Raw genomic sequence first — 19,735 nt, forward strand, 5'->3', positions numbered from 1 at the left:
GCCCAAACCACCTTTTGGACACATCAGAACCACGTTTCAGAAATGCCTGGACCGCGGGACGGCCATGCCAGGACAATGTCCCAGATGCCACTGAACCAGCTGACAGACATGCCTGAACAACCTGCCGGACACACCTGAACTACCTGCTGGACATACCGGAACCATCCCCTGGAAACCCCTGAACCACCTGCCTGACATGCTGGAACCAATTGCTGGACACATCAGAACCACAACCCAGACACTCTGGAACCATGCACTGGAGACACCAGAATCAGGTCTTGGACATGTCAGAAGCCCCTGCCTGACACGCTGGAACTACCTGAATGACACGCCAGTACCCCTGGCAGGACATGCCGGAACCACCTGCCAGAAAAGACTGAAACACCTGCTGGATATGCCCGAAACACTTGATGGACAATCTGGAATCACATGCTGGGCATGCCGGAATGACATGTCAGATATGCCAGAACCAGGTGCTGGATGCGCCGAAACCACCTTCCGAACAGGCCTGAACCACCTGCTGGACACGCCTGAACCACCTGCCTGACACGCCAAAATCACCTGCTGGACACGCAGGAACCACCACCCAAATATACCAAAACCACCACCCAACTTGATGGATTCCGGTCCTGGACATGCCATAGCCACCTGCTGGATGTGGTGAAATCACCTTCTGGACATGTGGAAAGCAACTGCCGGACACCCCAGAAGCACCCACCGGACACATCAGAACCAGCAAACAGACACGATGGAACCACCAGCCACACATGCTGGAACCAACTGCCAGACACACTGGAATCACCCACCAGACATGCCGGAAGCACCTTCCGAATGTAACAGAACCACTTCCCAGACACACCTGAACCAGCTGCTAGACACGCTGGAACCACGTGTTGGATATGCTGGAACCAGGGGCCAGATACACTGAAACCACTTGCAGGATATGCCAGAACCAAGTGCTGGACACAGCGGAACCTGGTGCCCTAAGGCCAGAACCGCCTGCTGGACACACCCAAAACACCTGCCAAACTAGTGTGAACCACCTGCTGGACATGCTGGAATCACCTGCCGGATATGCTAGAAAAAGCTGTTGCACACACCGTAACCAGGTGCAGGAGATGACGGAACCACCCACTGGACATGCTGGAGCCACCTGCCAGATATGCCAGAAACAGGTGATGCAAGTGCTGGAACCAGGTGCTGGACACGACAGACCCAAGTGATGGACAAGCCTGAACCACCTGCTGGACACGCCATAACCACCTTCAGGATGCACCGGACCCATCTGGTGGACACGCTGGAACCACCTGCCAAGCATGCCGGAGCCAGGTGCCAGACACGCTGGATCTGCCTGCTGTACAAACCGGAACCCCAGACCAGACATACTCGAATGACATGCCGGACATGCTCATGCTCAGTTATTTCCTTTACTTAACATTAAATCTTGAATAAAGTATAATGTCAAGCTGACTCATTTACTCCTTCATTTTAAAAGCTGAAGACTATTTCCTAGGTTTTTAAATAATGAGGTGTAAAGAAGGGGGTGAGGTGTTGAAAATAACTTCCACTGAGATTGACAGTAGCAACTGCTCTTGATTTTTTTGAAAGTTGTGGGGTCACCCATCAAAGCATGAATGCTATTTATCTTCAGAAATTAACAATCTGAATTTTATTAGAAATTTTGACTTTTATACACCCTCAAAAAGTAAAATTAGGAATTTATTTTAATTTTTAGCTCTGTTGAGGTATGAGTAATAGACAAAAAATGCACACGTTTTCTATATGCGTATTGATTAGTTTGGACATATGCATACACCCATCATATCATCCCCACAACCAAGTGCTGAACACATCCATGACCTCCAAAACTTTCCTTGTGATTTTTGTGTGTTTTTTTTAAGCTTAGGAATGTCCTGGATTTTAACCTTATGCTCAGATAAAAGAGGGAGAAGGTGAGGTGTACATTGTTTCATTATGGTACCTTAAGACATAGACTTTCAACATACACATGACTTCTGAAAAGCAATATTTATTACTCTCACAATGAAATATTTTCTCCTATTTCCTTCAAATATATGGCCTTCTTATTCTACCCCCCACCCACTTCCTTTTTGAGTAGGGACTCAGGAAAAATTTCCAATGGTACAAACAAACAGGATCCAAGGGGTGGCTGCCCCTCAGCCCTGCAGGCTTTTCCCCTGTGAGAAGTGCCCACTTTGCACGTGTGTGAGCCAATGTGGAACAGGACAGAGTATGTCTGCAGACTGGTTCAGCCTGCTGAGCCCCTTTGCTGCTTCTAACCTATGGCCACGAAAAAGGCTAAATGGAGGGAAATTAAACTTTGATGTGTTGATGATTGAAAAGGAAAGTGCCTTGCTCTCTAAGGGATAAAGTCATTTGGAGGAAAATCAAATAACTATCATAGTTATTTTTTCCTGTCTTATTTTTCCACTGAAGCCACTAGATATTTCAATCTTGCTGACTTCCTAACACAATCCAGTAGTACTTTCCTTTTCTAAGGCCAATGAACTGTTATGTAAGGGGCTTCTATTGCTTTTTCCAAACCCTCCTGGGATTCTGTTTATCTACTGTTCGTTTTTCACCCCCTGCTTTTCAGATTGCTTTGTTCACTGTCCTTGCAAAATAAATGTGGCTCATTAAAATAAGCAGCATTAATATGTATCTCTTTCACTGCATTTTATCTAATAAATATGCTGAAGATTTTCTGCATTCTGCATGTGAATCCTTTGTTGAATATTGGAACTGGGACAATCTCTTTGCATCCTGTGACTTGCAAATTCCCTCTTGTAATGTGTCTTATGATGAACCGAAAGCGTAAATTTTAATGAATCCCAGTTTACCGATATTTCTTGTATGGAGAGTGTGTGTGTGTGTGTCTTCTTTGAGAAGTTTTTTCTACCCTGTGGTCCTGAGGATGTTTTCTTATGTTGTCTTCTAGAAGTTTCATTATTTTACCTTTCCCCTTTAGGTCAAAGTGTCCAGGAATTGAGTTTTGTGTATTGTGAGGGTAGGGCTCAAGGTTTCCTTTACATCCATATGCCCGTCTCTACGAGTAATAACGGGTAGCATTGGGACAGGTGGACACAAGCCTGGGAGTTAGGGGTCCTGTATTCTCAGCCTTACCCTCCCTTTAAAGCACCCTCTGAACTTGGGCAGGTGACTTTCCCAGTTCTCCCTCCTCTCAGACTCTTTCCTTCCTCTCTTCCTTCTATCCTTCATTCCTCCCTTCCTCCCTCTTCCATTCTTTCTTTCCTTCCTTCCTTCAATCTATCCACCCGAGCATCTGTCCAGGTATCAATCTGTCCAACTGTCCTCCTGCCTGTTCGCCTGTTTGTCCTTCTTCTCTCCTTCCATCCTCTTTCCTCCCATCTCTCAACTTCTCTTCCTTGTCTTTGTTCTTCCTGCTTTCCCTGTGACCCTCCATTTGTCCGCTCTTCCTCTGTCCATCCAGGTATCCCCTCGATCTGTGCCTCTACCTATCTCTTTGTTGCGTCTCTCTCTTCTTCAAGCACACTGTCTCTCTTGGGTTCATCTCGCTCACAGGCTCGAACATCCCTCTACTCACACAATCCCTCCTTCTGTCACTCACATTTATGGCTCACCTGTGAATGGTTGTCCCGGGACAGCCACTGTTGGAGTGCAGATGAGCCTGTGGGGCTTCACCCACTGTGTGGGGTCTCTGTGTCTGCCAGATGACAGCCCTTTCCACAGCTCCTGATCCTGGCAGCATGTTCCTGCCTACTTCCTCATTGCTTGAGCAACCAGAAGACACCACAGGCCTAGGGGGCCCCTCTTCCTTCCCAGAGGAGCTCTCCAGCCCCACACCTCAACTGACCAATTCTTACTGGGCAGCTGGGAAGCCGAGGTGTGCAATTCTGCTTTGAGGGCAAGCATGCTGATCACAAGGATTAGACCAATATTTCAATCTGATGCGGCCCTCAGAGAGCCCCTGGTCTTGTGAAAGTCACAGAAAATTCTAAGACAAGGTGGGATGTTTTGAGGAGAATCACCTGGCATCCTTTGGGTGGGAAGAGCTCTCTGGAGGGAGTTTTGCCCAATTGGGGTCTTTAAGAAGGAGTAGGAGTTATATAGGGAAATAAGGTGTGGAGCGTATTCCTGGCAGAGGAAATTGCATGAGCAATGGCCCTGTAGGCAAAAACAGCATAGTGTACGGGAGAATTGACAGGAATTTGGTTTGCCTGAAGCATAAAGCCTAACTCAGAGTGAATGCATCAATGAGGCTGAAGAGTCAGCAGAAGCCAGATGTGCAAGGGCTTTGAGGGCCAGGTCAAGCAGTTTGAACTTAACCCTGAAGGCCTTAGGGAGCCATGGGTGATGCTAGAGCAGGAGTGTTCTAGTGAGATCTTCATTTCAGAAAAATGCTTCTAATGTTCAAGGCAGAGAACATCCTTTAGACAATGCATCCAGTGAGCATGTTAGGGTGTTGGTTCCGGTGAGAAAAGATAAGACCTACCTGGGACGTGAATGAACAGAAGGAACGCATTGAGGAGCAATCTGTAGGTGCAATTGGTGTTACCGGCAGGTGAGGGAGGAGGAGCTGAGAGATATGCTGGCTTCAACTTGGATGAGCGCAGCATTGGGTGGTGGTTCCACTGGGAGCAAAGGCAACAGATGATACTGAGTTCAGGCTTCTGATCTGGTCTCAGGCCAGCTCTCAGTGATGGCCATCTCTCTCCCTCTCTTCTTGCAGCCAAGGGGCACGACCCTCACACTCAACTCCACCATCTCCAACATCCAGTATTTGACAGACATGAGCAAGAGCTCAGCCACATTGAACTCCACTGAGAGAGTCCTGCAGCACCTGATGAGACCCTGGTGCCCACAGCTCCCTGCAGGATGAGTGCCAGCCAGCCGCACCCCACCTGCTGTCTCTCCTGCTCGTCCTCCTCCTGCCTCCTCCCCTGCTTGGATCCTTGTTCAAGAAGAGCAGCCTGGGCCCCTTGTCTTGGGCTGTAGACTGATCTCCCTCAGGGAAGTCCCTTTTCTGAGCATTTGAGAGTCATGAACACTTTCGGTGACCACCCCAGTTTTCACTCTTCCCACTGACTGCCAATTTGCTCCTCCCTCCCTCTGGTCCCCTTCATCAGAGGATTCAGGACATCTCTCTAGAGTCCCCACATTCCTCTCTCCCCGGGCCTGCGGAGGAAGGGGCAGCCTCCAGCATGGAAGCTGTCTGCACCTACCACCCTGACCCCATGGCTCATGATGGAGAGTGTGACAGAGACCCCATGTGACAGAGAGCAGCATTCCTGGGTGCTGAGCCAGCTGATCCACCATGTGACCCCGAGGGGCCTCTACTCCCTGGTCAGGGACAGCCTTTTTGTCAGTTGTGAGTGTTCGTGCTGAGCTGGATTGACAGTGATGGTTACTTATGCCTGTTCTGCTTTATTTTCTCTCTCACAAGTCAGCCCATGTTCTGAGTGGGGGACACAGAAACCGCATATGTAAAAAATTTCAACTTACAAACGGAGACTATGTAAATGGATTTGTTGATCCCATTAAAAAAAAATGTGAACTATCTCACTATTAATTTTTACATAGATTGCCTGGACAAATGGTAATATCTTGGTTATAATGGGTTTAAATATACCATTAAAATTAGTTTCACTTGTTTATTTTTACTTTTTTAAATGTGAGTATTTAAAAAAAGTTTAAATTTCATAAGATAGAGTGTGAAATTCTACTGTTGGACAGCACTGTTCAAGACGTGAAAATAAAGCCCAGAGAAAGTGGTTAGGGACAATTTTTCCAAGGAAAGGAGTCAATCTGACCCACGTGGCAAGATGCAGAAAACAGTCTCATACACACATGCATACACACACACACTTAGAAAGCAAGACCAACATCATCATAGAGTTGAACCACTACTTCTCAAGTGGCAAGAGGTTGCAGTCCTACGTTGTTCTAAGTGGACGAACCTCAGGAAAGGAGCCAGGAGTCAAGAAAATTTACCAATCAGGAATATCTAAAACAGAGAGTAAAGGTCAGGATCTTTTGTGAAGTTCCCAGCGGTGGATTCTGTTAGAGACTCAATACGTTAGTGAGAACTTTGCAAGAAGGGCTGTTATAGAACTCACCTATCCTTTCCTGTGTAAAAATACACAAGTTTTGTAAAGAATACTAGCTCCTGCCAATCAACGAAAAGATGGTAGAACACGAATATTGCCCATGTTAATCACTCCTGGATTAGTGAGTCAGTCAGGGAACAGATGACAGTGGATTGAGTTGGACTGGAAGGAGCCTGAGAAGAGAGAGGAGGTTAGATGGGGACAGCAGGGCCAGAGGGCAGGAACTGGCAGACTGTGCTTTTCCCGTCGCTCTCTGATGACACTGCTCTAAGACGTTGCACCTAGAAAATACAAATCCTTAACATCTCACAAATTCTGTGTGCCAGGAATGGGGCACAGCTTAGCTGGGTGCCTCTGCCTCAAGGTCTCTGTGAAGCAGGGGCTGCAGCTCTATTGTGGCTCGACTCGTGGAGGGTTTGCTCCCAAGTTCACTCACATGCATGTTGACGGGGTTTGTTTGGACTGAAAGTCTGAGTTCCTGCCTGTCTGTTGGCCGATCGTTCCCTCCATTCTCTCCTATGGAACATCTTCATAGGACAACTGAAAACATGCACACTTGCTCCCCCAGTTCCAGAGATATAAGATGCAGAGAGAGAGAGAGATGGAAACAGAAGGAGGGAAAGACAGAGGAGACTAAAGCCAATGAGTAAGAAGGAAGGGCCAGGCTTTTTGTTCTTAACCCTGGGTTGCAGGCCATCCCATCACCTTGGCTGCATTCTATTCAGAAGGCAGTTCCTGACCACTTGTGGTTCCACAAGGACGTGCACAGCAGAAGACAGTGAGCACCAGGAGCCATAGTGGAGGCTGCCCACTACAGAGGCCGACACAAGGCACTTGGGTCTGATTCTAAGTCAAACAGGAGACCGTGCAAGGTTCATGCCAGTGAATGGAAATATCTGAATTTCCCCTAATTTCCATCTCTTAGAGGTGCAGACCTGGAAACGAGGCCCAGAGAGGCAGTGACTTTCTCAAGGTCACAGAGCTGGAACCCAGTCCTGTTTTGAGGGGTACTCCACACTGCATCCCACCCCTTCTTGTCATTCTTTCATCTCTAAGTGTGTGCATCAGACACATGCAAACCAGACCACAGGTGTTGTCGCTATTATCTGTTCTACACCTGAGGATGTCCCGAGGGAGCTATTTCTGGCCTCGTCCCCATCGTGCAGGTTGGGTGATTGAGGAGGCCCTGGGAGGCCCAATGGCATTTCCAGGACACAGAGCTTGTAGGAAAAAAGAGGTCGGAACTCAGCTGCATGTCCTCAAGCTGGAGCACTGGTTCCATCTCAAGGTCCTGTGTTGGGATCTGTGCTGGCTATTTGTGTACAGTTCTGGAGGTGACATGGGCAAGGAGGGTGAGCAGCCAAGATCCCAGAGAGGTTTTGGGTGGGTGTGATTGAAGGAAGGGGCCCAGGTAAGGGAACCTTGAGGAAGTGACCTCACTTCCTTGGAGACAGACTCCAACAGAACTTAGCACACTGGTCTCCAGGCGCCCACATTCTAGACATAACATCCTATCGAGCCCACTTGAGTGGTGACACTGAAGACAAGAGGATGTTCTATTGCTGTCTCCCGAGTTGTGGAGGCTCTGGCTTCAGGAAAGCCAAGAAAAAGAGCCTTTTCAGTCACTATAGACACTGGCTTGGCCCTCACCTGCACCACCTCTGTCCAATTGGCAGGAGGAGCACTCAGGTAACACAGGGAAAGCCAACCGGGTTAGGCCACAACTGGATGCCACCCCCACACCGCTCTGAGCCTACTTGTCTGTCGGAGGGGAGTGAGAGATGGACGGCGGGGCAGAGCGGGGACCCACCCTGGGTAGGAGCTGTTCACTCGGTGTTGGAAGCCTGGCAGTGTGTCATGTTCCCAGCCTAGGTGGTGGCTAGAAGGATGGGAGAGTGGGTGCTGGGAACCAAGCTCCTCTAGCCATAGGTTAGTCCCGATCCATCCGGTTGTCATATGATTCCCTCCCTGGCTGGAGGTCTATGCAAATGCTGCTCGGTACCTGATCTGTGCTGGGGTTACCTCCTGTGGCCAAGTCGAGGCAGGCCCCTGAGACCTCCTGGCCCAGCTCTCGGTCACTGTCTTTGCAGAGCTGCATGCAGGAGGTGGTCGAAGAGCTGACGGATGGCTTCGGGTACTCCATCTCCCTGGACAGGGGCCAGCTGCACCGCACCACCATCAATCACCTGGGCTGCTCTGAGGTGAGAGTGGGCACGGAGGGGTCTTCCCACCCAGAACCTTGAGATGACCAGTGCAGGCCCAGAATAAAAACTCAAACTGCCCATCTCCTGGGACCCTAACAGGGCTGTCCCCCCTGAGTGTCCCACAGTCCCAAAGGAATCTGGACTTCCGCTCCTCCCCACCAGCTGCATAGGAGGGTAGGAGGGCACTCTCTGCATTTCCCTAGGAAGATTAGAGAAAACGTTGATGTCGTTGTCACTTCCCAATAGGCCCTGAGTATCTTTGAATTTTGCCTTTTTTGGAAAATGGAACCTCGATAATGAGGGTCTCCAAACTCCCTTTAATGTAAGAGAAATAACCATCAGCGTGTTTTGGAAGTCAAAGGGATTCTCAGAACGTGTCACTGCCCTTTACACTGTTTCCAGACCTGGGAGGGGTGAGGTGGCCACATAACATTTCCCTCCGGGTCAGGGTCTGATGAAGCCTCAGGCAGTTAGAGGGGATGTCCCTCAGCCCCCAGTTTGGGCGGTTCTCAGTTCTGACCCACAGGACCTAGAGAATCCACTTGGCATGCCTAAGCCTCTGTCCTCCTCTCTAGAGAGGGGTGTCTGTTGAGGATTCACTGGGCTGGTGCTCTGCACAGAGGGAGGTCTGTTGTCCCTCGGCGAGCAAATGGCCTCGAGGGAGCTCAATGTGGAATCCTTTGCAGGCCCAAAGTCAGATTGTACTTTGAAAGCCCAGAGCCTTGCTGAGTGTGGGAGCCCCTGTGTCTCCTGTCGCACACGTCTGGGAGGGGCTAGGAGTTCCTGTGTCAGCTGCAGACCTTGATAATCCTGGTGGTTTGCAGTTGTGGCCCTGACCCTGTGTCCTCCTCATCCCACCCAGAGTGAAGATGAGTCCACTCTGTCTGTCACTGAGGCCTGCAGGATGCGTGCCCTCCAGGCAGGCATGATGCAGAGGCTCTCAGAGACTGTGCTGCCAGCCTTCCCCAGCAGAGTCCTCTGCAGTGTCATCACCTCCCTCTGCAGCGACTCAGGCTCCAGCACAGCCCACCAGGTGCTGGACCAGCTGTTTCCCAGGTAACGGCCCACCTCCTCCTCAGCACAGTGGTGACTCTGCCCACTGCCAGCTTGTGTCTTGCCTTGGGAATGTCACCACATCTCTCTGAGCCTGAGTTGGCTCCTCGGAAACGTGGGGTGGGAGAGGATGAACTTGCTAGGCTTCTCCTAGGAATGAATGGGATCAGCCCTTCAGGTGCTACCCTGGTGCCCGGCTCTGCAGAGAGGGTGGTGGGCCATGCTGTGGTTGCTGGTGGTGATTATTTCTCTGCCTCCCATGAAAAGTAGTCTTCCTCTCCCTTCACTGGCTTGTGGCTTTTTGAGTTTGGAAAAGCACCTGGAGAGCACCCTGTCAAGGAGTTTGAGATGCCATCCAGCTGGCCCTGGTGCTTGTCCTTGGTGTAGCCACTTAGGGATCTCTAGGCCCGCAGAGGGGCCACAGGCCCACTCAGACACCTGCGGTGGTTCTGGTTGGAGTTCATTTAACAATGTCTATGAAGGACGTACTGTGTGCAGGGCATCTGGACACACTAAGTGTCACTCAATAAATGAAGCAGACAGCCTCCCTGGGCCTCCTCTCTAATCTGAGAGTCAGTCACACTTGACATCATTCCTAGGTCCCATCTACCCTCCATCCCGGCTGATGCCCTCATCCCCTTTGGGACACATGGAGGCAGCTTGGCCCATTGCGTGCGGGATGCTGGAGGACAGGGCCACCTCCCAAAGTGAGTGGTCTTTGGGTCGAGAAGGAGGGCCTCCTGTCTCTAGCAAACAGGGTGCGGGGAGAGGATGGAGGCTGTGGCCGGGTCAGGCCTGGGAGAACCCTGCATCTCACCCATCTTGTGATTCCCATGGGAGGGCTGAGTTCTGATGGCTTCCACTCCGGCAGGACTGGACTCAAAGAGAGCTATGCATGGGTCCCAGGCCCCCTGAGAACCGGAAGGGAGGCTGGGCTGAGTTGCCTCCTAGAGACCCAATCCCAGCAGAGTCCCAGCTCATTCTGCCTCCCTTTCTCCACATCCACCCCTTGTGAGCACCACCGCCAGGTCCATAGTAGGAGGTGTGTGAGCAAGCTGCTCACAGATCTTCTCGAGTCTTCATTCCAGTGGCCCATTTGCATGGAGGGCTGGGGTGGGCTGTGTCCAGACCCTTGGGGAGGAGAGTGTGGGTGGGAAAAAGAGACTCTCACAGACTCTGTGTTCAACCTGCTGGATGAGCAGACCTGCCACAGCCAGGACAGCCAGCCGGGGCTCAGGGCTGGGATGGGCCCCTCCTCTGGAGGGGGAGGAGATGGCACAGGGGCCCAGATGCTAACAAGAGTGCCTTGGGAGGGTGGTGTTTAAGGAAAGGCCGGGCCACTGACTCTCTGGCCCATCTGCCTCCCTTCAGTGCTATCTATTTCCTGCTGGGAACCTGGCTGGGCCAAGGGCAGGATTGCAGGGAGCCCCTACAGTTTCCATGCTGGACCCTGCAGCTGGCCACTCTGCATGTCAGCTTTGGTGGCTCACATGTGGCGTGCCATGCCTACCTTCTGCCAGGATACCTGGAGCACCTGAAGGACATTGAGGCCAAACAGAAAGGTGAGGGGACTGGAGTCTGAGAAGACTGTCTGTGTTGAGGTTCATGGGCTAGAGTTCCCTTAAAGGCAGTGGAGTCCTTCCTGTCTTTGGAAAGGCACAGAAACTGTCAGGTGTGTGGGTGAAACTTTCTCCTTATCCTGCTGCAGAGCCAGCTCCAAAGCTCCTGCCACATCCAGAGCCAGAGCCGGAGCCAGAACCAGCCCCTGGGCTAGAGCCATCTCCAGCTCCAGCCCCACCACCCGTGGCAGAGCTGGAGCCAGCGTCACCTGCATCGGACCCTACAGGGCTGGAGGAAGGGGCACCATTAGCTTCAGCCCCAGTGCCAGCTCCTGAACTAGAGCCCACTGAACCCTGGGCTGTGACCACCGAAAACCAGCTGAGGGAGGAGAAGCTGAACATCTTGGACTTCCCTCCCCGGCTGGTGGCAGAGCAGCTGACGAGGATGGAGGCGGTGAGCAGCAGGGCTTGCAGGGCAGGGGGGCCCTGCCTTCCTGTGCCGTGAGCTGCCCCACACCTGCCATTCCCTGATCCAAAATCTGATGATCTGGGTCCACATTCCTGCTCCCCCGTTACCAACACTGCGACTTAGGCACTTTCTTAACCCCAAGAGCTCGCTGTCCCCACGTGCACAGCAGAGCCAGACACTAAGAGCACCTGCTGCACGGGGTGGCTGTGCCGATGAATGAGGTGGAACAGAGAGGAAGTTGGGCAGGGTCTGGCCCTTTGGTGCAGGAGGGAGCTCACTGAAGTGCTGCCAGGTCCTTGGGCCAATCACGCGTGTGCCCAGGGGGCCTTCAAATCCTCAGCACGTATCAGGCATGTGATGTGTACTGACTCCAGCGGAGACAATCAGATAAAGCAGGTGCTTCTCCCTGCCTCAGGGGAATGTGCATGGGAATGGGGAGTGGGACCCAAGGGGGACTGTGATGGGTGGAAGATGTCCCTTGGGGTGGCCTGTGAGGGCTGTGTTCTGGAGCTTGGAGGAAGTGAGATGGGGCTGGGAGCAAATGCCCTCCCTTCTGCACAGCACTGTGTCCCGGGTCATCTTGTGCTGAGACCTTCAGTGGACACAGACAAAACCCAGGGAATCCCACACACCTCAGAGATCACATCCTCTTCTTCCTGAGCTCCTGCTCTGTCCTCAACCCGCCTGGGACTGTGGAGGACCATGGATGCCGAGCTGGGGTGAGGCAGTGCTGGCAACACTCTGAATCTTCCTCAGGAGCTGTTCAAGAAATTGGTGCCTGCCCACTCCCTGGGCTCCATCTGGTCCCAGCGAGACCACAGGGACCACAAGTACCTGGCACCCACCATCCATGACACTGTGGCACACACAAACACCTTGGCCAACAGTGTCATCGCTACGTGCCTCGGGGCCCTGGGCATGACAGCGCAGGACAGGGCCAGGATGGTGGAGCTGTGGATTCATGTGGCCGAGGTAAGTCATGGGAGGCCCATGGAGGCCCTGTCTGGAGTCATGGGAATTGCCTCTTGTTTCTCAGCTGTCGATATTGAAGTCTGTGGTCTGAGTCCCTGCACTGGCCCTAGACACTCCTGCCAGGGCCACACTGACCTTGACTTGAGGTCCTGGTGGTGGCAAGCTCACTTCCTTCCTGTGCTCCTTCCTTGTGTTCAGCTAAAAATCCTTATGCCTGGCAGTGTTACTCCTCAGGTCCCAGGTGTGCCCTCCCTGGGTTTCCTGGGCATCTGTCTCATCCAGGACAGGAGAAGTCCATGAGGGGACAGAATCCAGAGCTGGAGAGCTCCAGCCCCCACTCACAGCTCAATCTCTTCCCTTCCCTAGGGGTGCCTAGGCCTCAGAAATTTCGCATCCTTCCACACAATCCTTTCTGCTCTGCAGAGCCCTGCCATTAAGCGTCTCAAAGACACCTGGGGACAAGTGTCCAGGTGGGTAGGCTGCTCTCCATCCAAGCACCATGAGGGGGAGGTGGACCCTGCACCCAGCATTGGGTGGCCATGGCCCCCGCAGTCAGCTGAGACCACCTGGGAGAAGTGAATGCCTGGGACACGGACTGATCTGGTTCCTGGGTCTCTGAGCCTCTCAGGGCCCTTAGGCCAGCGGTTCTGCCCAGGAACTCATTTCCTTCAATATCAGATCCTGACTTGAGCCCAGTTGGAGATTCTCAAGTGTTTCCTTTGCAGCAACAGAAATCTCCATCCAACTGAAACCAAGAGTGTTCAAAACAGATCTATGTGGTAGATATGGGAATGGAGGCCCCAGGTGACAACAGGAGAGGCCCCTCCCCAGTCCCATGGGGACCTCGCGGCTCAGAGCAACCCAGTGAAATCCCTCATCCAGGCCCCAGGCTGTTTGGGTCTTCTGGGATCTCAAACAAATGGGATTTGCCCTTCAACCACCCCATAATCTTTCTTTCTTTCTTTCCCACTCCCCCAGGGAGAGCTCCTACACCTTTAAGAAGTGGTGCAGGGGACAGCAGCATGTGAGCAAGAGACTGTTCCTGAAGGTAACCTGGGGCTGGAGATCTGGGAGGAGGGGTGTGCGAGGGGGCCGGGAACATCCTGAGGGCATCCTAGGAAGTGAGGCTATGGTAAGGCCATCCTGGGGTTCAGAGATCCCTGTCGGTGGGGCAGGAAGGAGATGCCGCACGGCCACCACCAACACCCTCTGCCCTCTCCCTCCATGTCTCAGTTTGGTTATTGTTGGGACACACTCTGGGAGTGCAGAGGTCAGGACCGTGGTCAGTGGTGGGGCAGGGCGAGGGGTGAAGGCAGCAGGGACAGGGACTCTGGCTGGGACAGAGAGTGGCCTCTCCTCAGTGGGTCCTTGAGCAAGTCTCTGCCCCTCTGTGGGCCTCGGTCTCCTCCTCTGGGAAATGGAGGGAGATGACGTGGTGCAGGCCTCACGGTGGGGTGATACCGTCCAAGGGAGGACAGGAATGGGAGGAGATTTGTGCTGGCTCCTCCTTGAGAGCTGAGGGGAGAGCAGTGATGACAGTCAGATGACAGGGAGTCCTCAGGAGAGCCCTGGAGGCAGGTGGAGTTCTCCCCACTCTTTCCTGATGAGGAAAGAGTCTCAGGGAGGCCTGGGCAGGCCCAAGGTCACACAAGAGTGAGTCCTGGAGCCAGGACTGGTCTAGAATCAGAGCACCCTGGAGGTGGGAACAGCATAGACAGCAGGGGACTGGAGCCAGATGGCCAGGGTCTGAGGTCAGGGGCCTTGAGGGACATGTGGAAGGGAGCAGGGCCTCTCTGACCCTGTCCTCGGCACTGACAGGAGGCGACCTCCGTGTTGGCCACTGCACAGAGGGGCCGCCATAGAGCCCGGGAGAGGCGGCAGCAGCAGGTGAGGGTGCCTGGGGGGAGGTGCCCAGGAGTCAGAAGAGAGGGTGCTCCCCCTCCCAGCTAGAGGCCTGCCCTAGGAGAGGGGCCTTCCTCCTCCAGCGTATCTGCTGTGGCTGCCGAGCCTGAAGGGCCTGCATTGGCAGTGAGCAGGAGGAGGCCTGGAAGGGCTGAGAGCAGGATGGTTTTGGGGTGGGGAGGGGCAGGGGCCACACTCCCTGGGATTGGCCCACAGCCAGCCCTGGGACGTGACTGGGGGAGTTTGGTGTTCCTGGAGGGGAGGGGAGGAGGGCATTGTGTGTGGTGGGGGCTCCTGAGGGTCCTAGGCTACTGTACGTGGGAGCCTGGGGTGGGCAGGTGGCTGGGGTAAGGGGTTTCAGGGGAGGGTTCATGGGGTCACCTGAGTGCTGGAACTCATCACCGTCCCCACCTTCATGGATCAGGGTGTCATCCCCTCCCTCGAGATGATCTTCAGTTACCTGGAGCTGCTGCATGATGAGACGGATTATTATGTGGAGGTGAGTGAGCCTGGAGGTGGGGCCGTGGGATCAGGCTCCTGAGGGTTTGGGAGGAGAGAGTCCTGCCTGAGCCCTGAGCTCTCACACTTGGAAAGGTCCTCTGCAGAGCCTCCCAGCCTCCTGTGGAAGCCAGGGCATCAGGCCCATCTCAGCAATGAGTGATGGGAGGCTCTGCCTAGGCCACCATCCAGGCTCCCAGGGCTGCTGAGGCTCAGAGCTGCCTGACTGTGTGGCCCCAGGAGGTGGTGTCTGAGCTGGACTCAGCCTCTCCCTCTGGCCCTGCCCATGAGGGAAGAGAAGTCGGGCCCCTCCCAGTCAGGAAGCACATCAGTGGCTGAGCTGTCCCTTCCTGCCTGAGGCCTCAGTCTCCCCATGTGTCATCAGAGAGGGTTAGATTACAAGGTCTCAGCTCCTCTGCCCCCAGGTCTGGAGCCCAGAGCCTGGCCCAGGTCCAAGTCCGGTCTCTGGAAGGGCCTGCCCACTGGCAGCAGTGCAACACTGGAAGGGGTGGGATGGGGGCTAGTTCTGGGCTAAGGGGGCTGTTTCTGATGGACTTCGGCTGTCTGCCTTCCAGGGCAATGTGCTCAGCTGTCGGAATGAGGTAAGGAGCTGCGGCCTCACTGTGGTGAGTGTGGGTGTGTGGGAATGAGAGAGCCCCCCTTTCATAACAAGCCCTCTAGCTCAATCCCTGGGGTCGGACATTTATTTGCAGAGTTTGATATACAGAGCTGGGGATCCTATGGTGTTGGCGGATGGGGGAAGGGCTGGCATCAATGACCCCTTCCTGGTAGAGGATCTATTTCGGGCCAACTGTGAGAACAGGCACGTCCTGACTGGAATTGCAGGGAAGGAGAGTTCCCAAGTTGGCAAAGGCCCCACACTGGCTCCTTGTTCCCCTCCTCACCCCCTCCAAGAGCCCTGCAGGGTACCCCACCCAGGCCATGTCTCCATCCTGTCCTTCCTCTGTCCCAGGAATTCAAATTCATCAAGGACATCGAGATGGTCCAGAAGGCTGCAAATCTGTACACCGTGCAGCCCGATGAGCATTTTGGGGCCTGGTTCCAGGCCGTGGAGCCCCTGAGCGAGGAGGCGAGGTGAGGCGGGGCAGGAGTTGGGTGAGGGCAGGGCAGACTCTCTCTGCAGACCAGCTCCAGTGTCCATGGCCGTGGCTCCATGGTCAGCCTCAGATCTGGCTGCATGGCGACCCCTGGGGCCCTGGGACTCCAGCTGCTGGGAGGCTCTGGGAGGCACAGCTCAGGCGTGGCTCCTGGGAGCCAACAACTCGACTCTGTCCTGTAGCTACAGCCTGTCCTGTCAGCTGGAGCCACGATACCAGTGGACCAGAAAGATTCGACTCTTCTTCACAGACAAGAAGAGCCACTCATCTTCCCGCCCAGGGCTGAGTGAGTGTCTGGACTGGCAGTGGCTGAATCCAGGGGCTCAGTACAGATTCAGGCCAAGTCTGGGCCAGGGGAGTCAGACAGCTGTGGTGCTGGGGCCCCAGCTCCACCGCTGAGCAGTCCTGTCATGGGCGATTCCCCTCGCATTTCTGGGACTGGTTTGTTCCTCTGTGAAGTGGGTGACACTAAATAGCCCCTGTGTCAGGGACATGGGGTGCTGTTGGCTGACTGAGCACTCAGAACCGGGGCTGGGGCACAGGGTACAGTGGGTGCGGGGAGGGGGGAGAGTATGCTGTGTTTCTGGGGGAGGCCCCCTAGGAAATTCCTCTCTCTATCCAGACACCAGGCCCCCAAATAAGAGCCCAGCGGTGGTGGCAGATGATGCTCCTGAGACCAGCTGAACTGCAGCAGGGACACAGCGGGGACACTCAGGTGCATGGGGCCACCTCTCAGAGGCTGATGTGAATAAAAACTTTGTGATCCATTTCCTGGGGTCCCTGAAGGCAACAACGGAGTGGACGATCCCCCCATCTCCCTCACACATTTTCCCCAGCGCCTATTTCCCTCTTTGGAGGGGCCATGTTTTTGTTGTCAATGATAAATGCTAAGTTTGGGTATTCTATTAAATTTCTGTTTTTTTCTCAGCCTGGGGGTGGACATGTGGTTCTTTCGCTCTCTGTGCTCATGAAAATGAGATCCAGAATCTCACATTCCTCCTTGAATTCAGAAACCTCGCAGAGTCCTCAGCTCAGGGCATGTGATGAAGAGAGAAGTGCCAGTGCCGTCCCTGGCTGCTGAAGGACATTCCCGTGTCCCCCTCACTCAGAGGACAGGATCATTGCAGTGTGGTTCACCTGGTCCTGGAGCAGAAGCAGCCCCTCCGATCTCCCGGGGCTGAGACGTTGGAGGGACTTTCTCTGGCAGAACAACAGCCACGGAAACGGGGGTGTCTTTAAAAGTAGCACTTGCTTGGGGCCAGCCCAGTGGTGCAGCGGTTCAGTTCCCATGGTCCCCTTTGACCGCCTGAGGTACGCTGGTACAGATCCTGAGTGCGGACCTAAGCATCCCTTGTCCAGCCACGCTGTGGCAGGTGTCCCGCATATAAAGTAGAGGAAGATGGGCACGGATGTTAGCTCAGGGTCAGTCTTCCTCAGCAAAAATAGGAGGATTGGCTGCAGATGTTAGCTCAGACCTAACCTTCCTCAATAGCCAAAAAGCTGGCCCTGGCCTGTGCCTAGCACAATTCCTGCCCAGGACCGTGGCTGCCTTTCTGCACTTGGAGGACGAGGGAACATTTTCCCAGTTCCTCTTGCCCAAATGAGGAACTTGTTTTCTGATTCAGCCCCTGGAATTGCATCCACTGTAAGTGGGGAAAATCCTGTAAAACCTCAAAATGTGCACGTGGAGAGGGCGAGGCTAGAGGAAGGTCCTGTGCAAAGGGACTAAGGGCAGGCAGGACCCTCCCTCTCTGGGCCCCTCTAGGGTCTCCCTGTTCACCTTTGACCTGGGCTTGGTCCTCCTGGGATTCGGGTCCATGACTCTGATTCCCACTTCCTGCTTATTTTCTCTCCAAGGGGAAAGATTGGGGAGGCAGATTTTAGCGCCACAGCTGGGTCTCCCTCCACGAACCTGGTGCTCCCTGTGAACTAGGATTTTCAGCATCCCTGCACTTCCGCATGCAATTCTCTCTTAGGGCAGAAATTCCCTAGATGCCCCTAGCCTTTCTGTCAGGTCCATCATGGCCACTCCTTCCAGGCTGGATCTGATGGATCCCAGGTGAGCTCTGGTTTTCCAGGATAACAGACCATCACCCTGACCAGGAATGACCCCACAGTGTTCCTTGCTGCCCAGGGTGACCTCTGGGCCCGTGTGGTTCTCAGGTCCATGGACTTGGACAATCACCAGTTTACACACTCTGGTGTAATTTGACTGGCTTTTCCGAAAGTGGCAGCTGGGCCCGAGCCCATGAAGCATGTAGCCCCTGGGGTGACTGGAGTCTTTTCCACAGTCTTGGCGGTGGTTCTGTCATCGAGGTGTGAACCTTTCCTGTTGGGAAGTTGGAAAGATGAGGCCTAAGAAAGGTGTGAGTTGGGGGTCCTGCGGGCAATGCCACCAAACTAATGTTCTGTGGGTGTGCATGGACACAGCCTCACCAAGTATAATCCGGAAATGCTCCCCATGTGGGTGTCCAACAGACACTGGTCTGGCTCAACCGGAGAACCCGCCTGAGAACCAACAGCTAAAGGGTGACCTCCCGGCCTTTCGAGCTTCATCCCCAGGAAACACCATGTAAGCAAGGAGCAGATGAATCGCTTGTCACTTCTGAGTTATCCCCTCCTTCCTGATCACTGCAAGTGTCACTCAGACACTTGGCAGGCCGGACTCTGCCAGGGAGGCCATCTCAGGACAGCCAGAATCTGAGGATCAATCCTGGTTCCCGGCAGCCCAGGTCCTTGCTGATGCGGCACAGCCACCCAGGAAAGAGACTTGCCAGAGGAAGGTGGGGAAGGCTGTGCTGTCCCTCCAGGGAGAAAGAGTCGCGGCAGGTCCCAGGGCTAGTCCAGGGCTGGGATGAAGGCACGGGTGTCCCACGAGTGTCTCCTCCAGGACTGGGGTGCTCCTGAGAGCCAACCCGGCAGGTAGCAACATTCAGTAAGTCACGTGGGTACAGCTGTGGCAGAGGAGGGACAATTTATCCCATCTTTGGGTTTCCAAATTGGAAATTGTTTGCTGAAGTCCATGAGTAAAGCAGTTAGAAAATCTGGATGACATGTTAATTTTTGAAGGAAAGTATGAGTTACCAAAACTGGCTTCCCAAGAGCTAACTAAAGGGAAGAGAAAATAACAATGTGAATCTCTTGAAATCCCTCAGGTGCATATAGTGTCAGAGAGAAATCATCAGAATATTTGAGGAACTGGAAAGCAGGGTTCTGTTTAAACTGTTGCAGGTGTAAGGTGGGGATGGGTGCTTGCATCTTGTCTTCCAGTGTAAGTGAAAACAAGATCACATTAGGAGTGAACTCAGTCTTTCCAAAGTGGTGTCAGACATGGGATTGTACTCCTCACTCACGTCCCTCAAGAATATCTTGCCACGTGGTCCATTCATTGATGCATCTTCCATTTACAGGAGCTAACAAAAAAATCTGTCCCATTGACAGCCATACCATCCAGTTAAATTCCACCTCACCCAACTCACAGTGTCCCGCAAGCCTCTCTTGGTGATCTGTCTCATCACAGTGAGGGATTCATGCCAGAGTATTCCAGAACCTTGGGAACCATATTCATACCACCTCCAATTGCCAAGACAGGAGGGTCTCTGGGGAAATGGGAATGGGAAACCTGACTCTCAAACACTGCCTTTCCCTTGGCTCGCCTTAGGATTTCTCCCTGAATGACATGATTGCCCCATTCACCTGACTGCTGCCCCCTCGGTTTTGGTGGCTCTGGAAGAGGTACCAAGATGTACTGGTCTTTCCTTCACCATTGAGGAGACCAATGAGAACCCTTCTTGACTCCTCAACCTGCCCTTAGGTTTTGATGTGTACACTGCCTGTCCCAGTGACCACA

The 19,735-nt window shown here is 53.5% G+C and overlaps 2 protein-coding genes across 2 annotated transcripts; both read left to right on the forward strand.

Annotated features, from left to right (window-relative positions):
• The first annotated feature begins 11,081 nt into the window (after positions 1-11,081).
• On the forward strand, positions 11,082-13,058 carry LOC138919777 (ral guanine nucleotide dissociation stimulator-like). The gene is made up of 3 exons (XM_070246176.1): positions 11,082-11,380; positions 12,152-12,367; positions 12,734-13,058. Exons 1-3 carry the CDS (start codon positions 11,372-11,374, stop codon positions 12,944-12,946), a joined length of 438 nt encoding a protein of 145 aa, XP_070102277.1. The 5' UTR covers positions 11,082-11,371; the 3' UTR covers positions 12,947-13,058.
• Positions 13,059-13,285: 227 nt separating this feature from the next.
• LOC102150383 (ral guanine nucleotide dissociation stimulator) lies at positions 13,286-16,812 on the forward strand. Its single transcript, XM_070246177.1, has 7 exons — positions 13,286-13,415; positions 14,186-14,254; positions 14,694-14,768; positions 15,343-15,369; positions 15,741-15,862; positions 16,068-16,171; positions 16,508-16,812. Exons 1-7 carry the CDS (start codon positions 13,287-13,289, stop codon positions 16,567-16,569), a joined length of 588 nt encoding a protein of 195 aa, XP_070102278.1. The 5' UTR covers position 13,286; the 3' UTR covers positions 16,570-16,812.
• The last annotated feature ends 2,923 nt before the right edge of the window (positions 16,813-19,735 follow it).

The sequence above is a fragment of the Equus caballus genome, chromosome 21 (genome assembly GCF_041296265.1).
Source record: "Equus caballus isolate H_3958 breed thoroughbred chromosome 21, TB-T2T, whole genome shotgun sequence".
NCBI lineage: Eukaryota > Metazoa > Chordata > Mammalia > Perissodactyla > Equidae > Equus > Equus caballus.

Bases quoted from the DNA above. Each gene is read 5' to 3' on its own strand.
- LOC138919777 (XM_070246176.1), top strand. The intron at 12,368-12,733 runs GTAAGTCATGGG...TCCCTTCCCTAG, and splicing joins TGTGGATTCATGTGGCCGAG to GGGTGCCTAGGCCTCAGAAA.
- LOC102150383 (XM_070246177.1), top strand. From the start codon at position 13,287: ATGGGATTTGCCCTTCAACCACCCCATAATCTTTCTTTCTTTCTTTCC. The intron at 15,863-16,067 runs GTGAGGCGGGGC...TCTGTCCTGTAG, and splicing joins CCCCTGAGCGAGGAGGCGAG to CTACAGCCTGTCCTGTCAGC. The intron at 16,172-16,507 runs GTGAGTGTCTGG...CTCTCTATCCAG, and splicing joins ATCTTCCCGCCCAGGGCTGA to ACACCAGGCCCCCAAATAAG.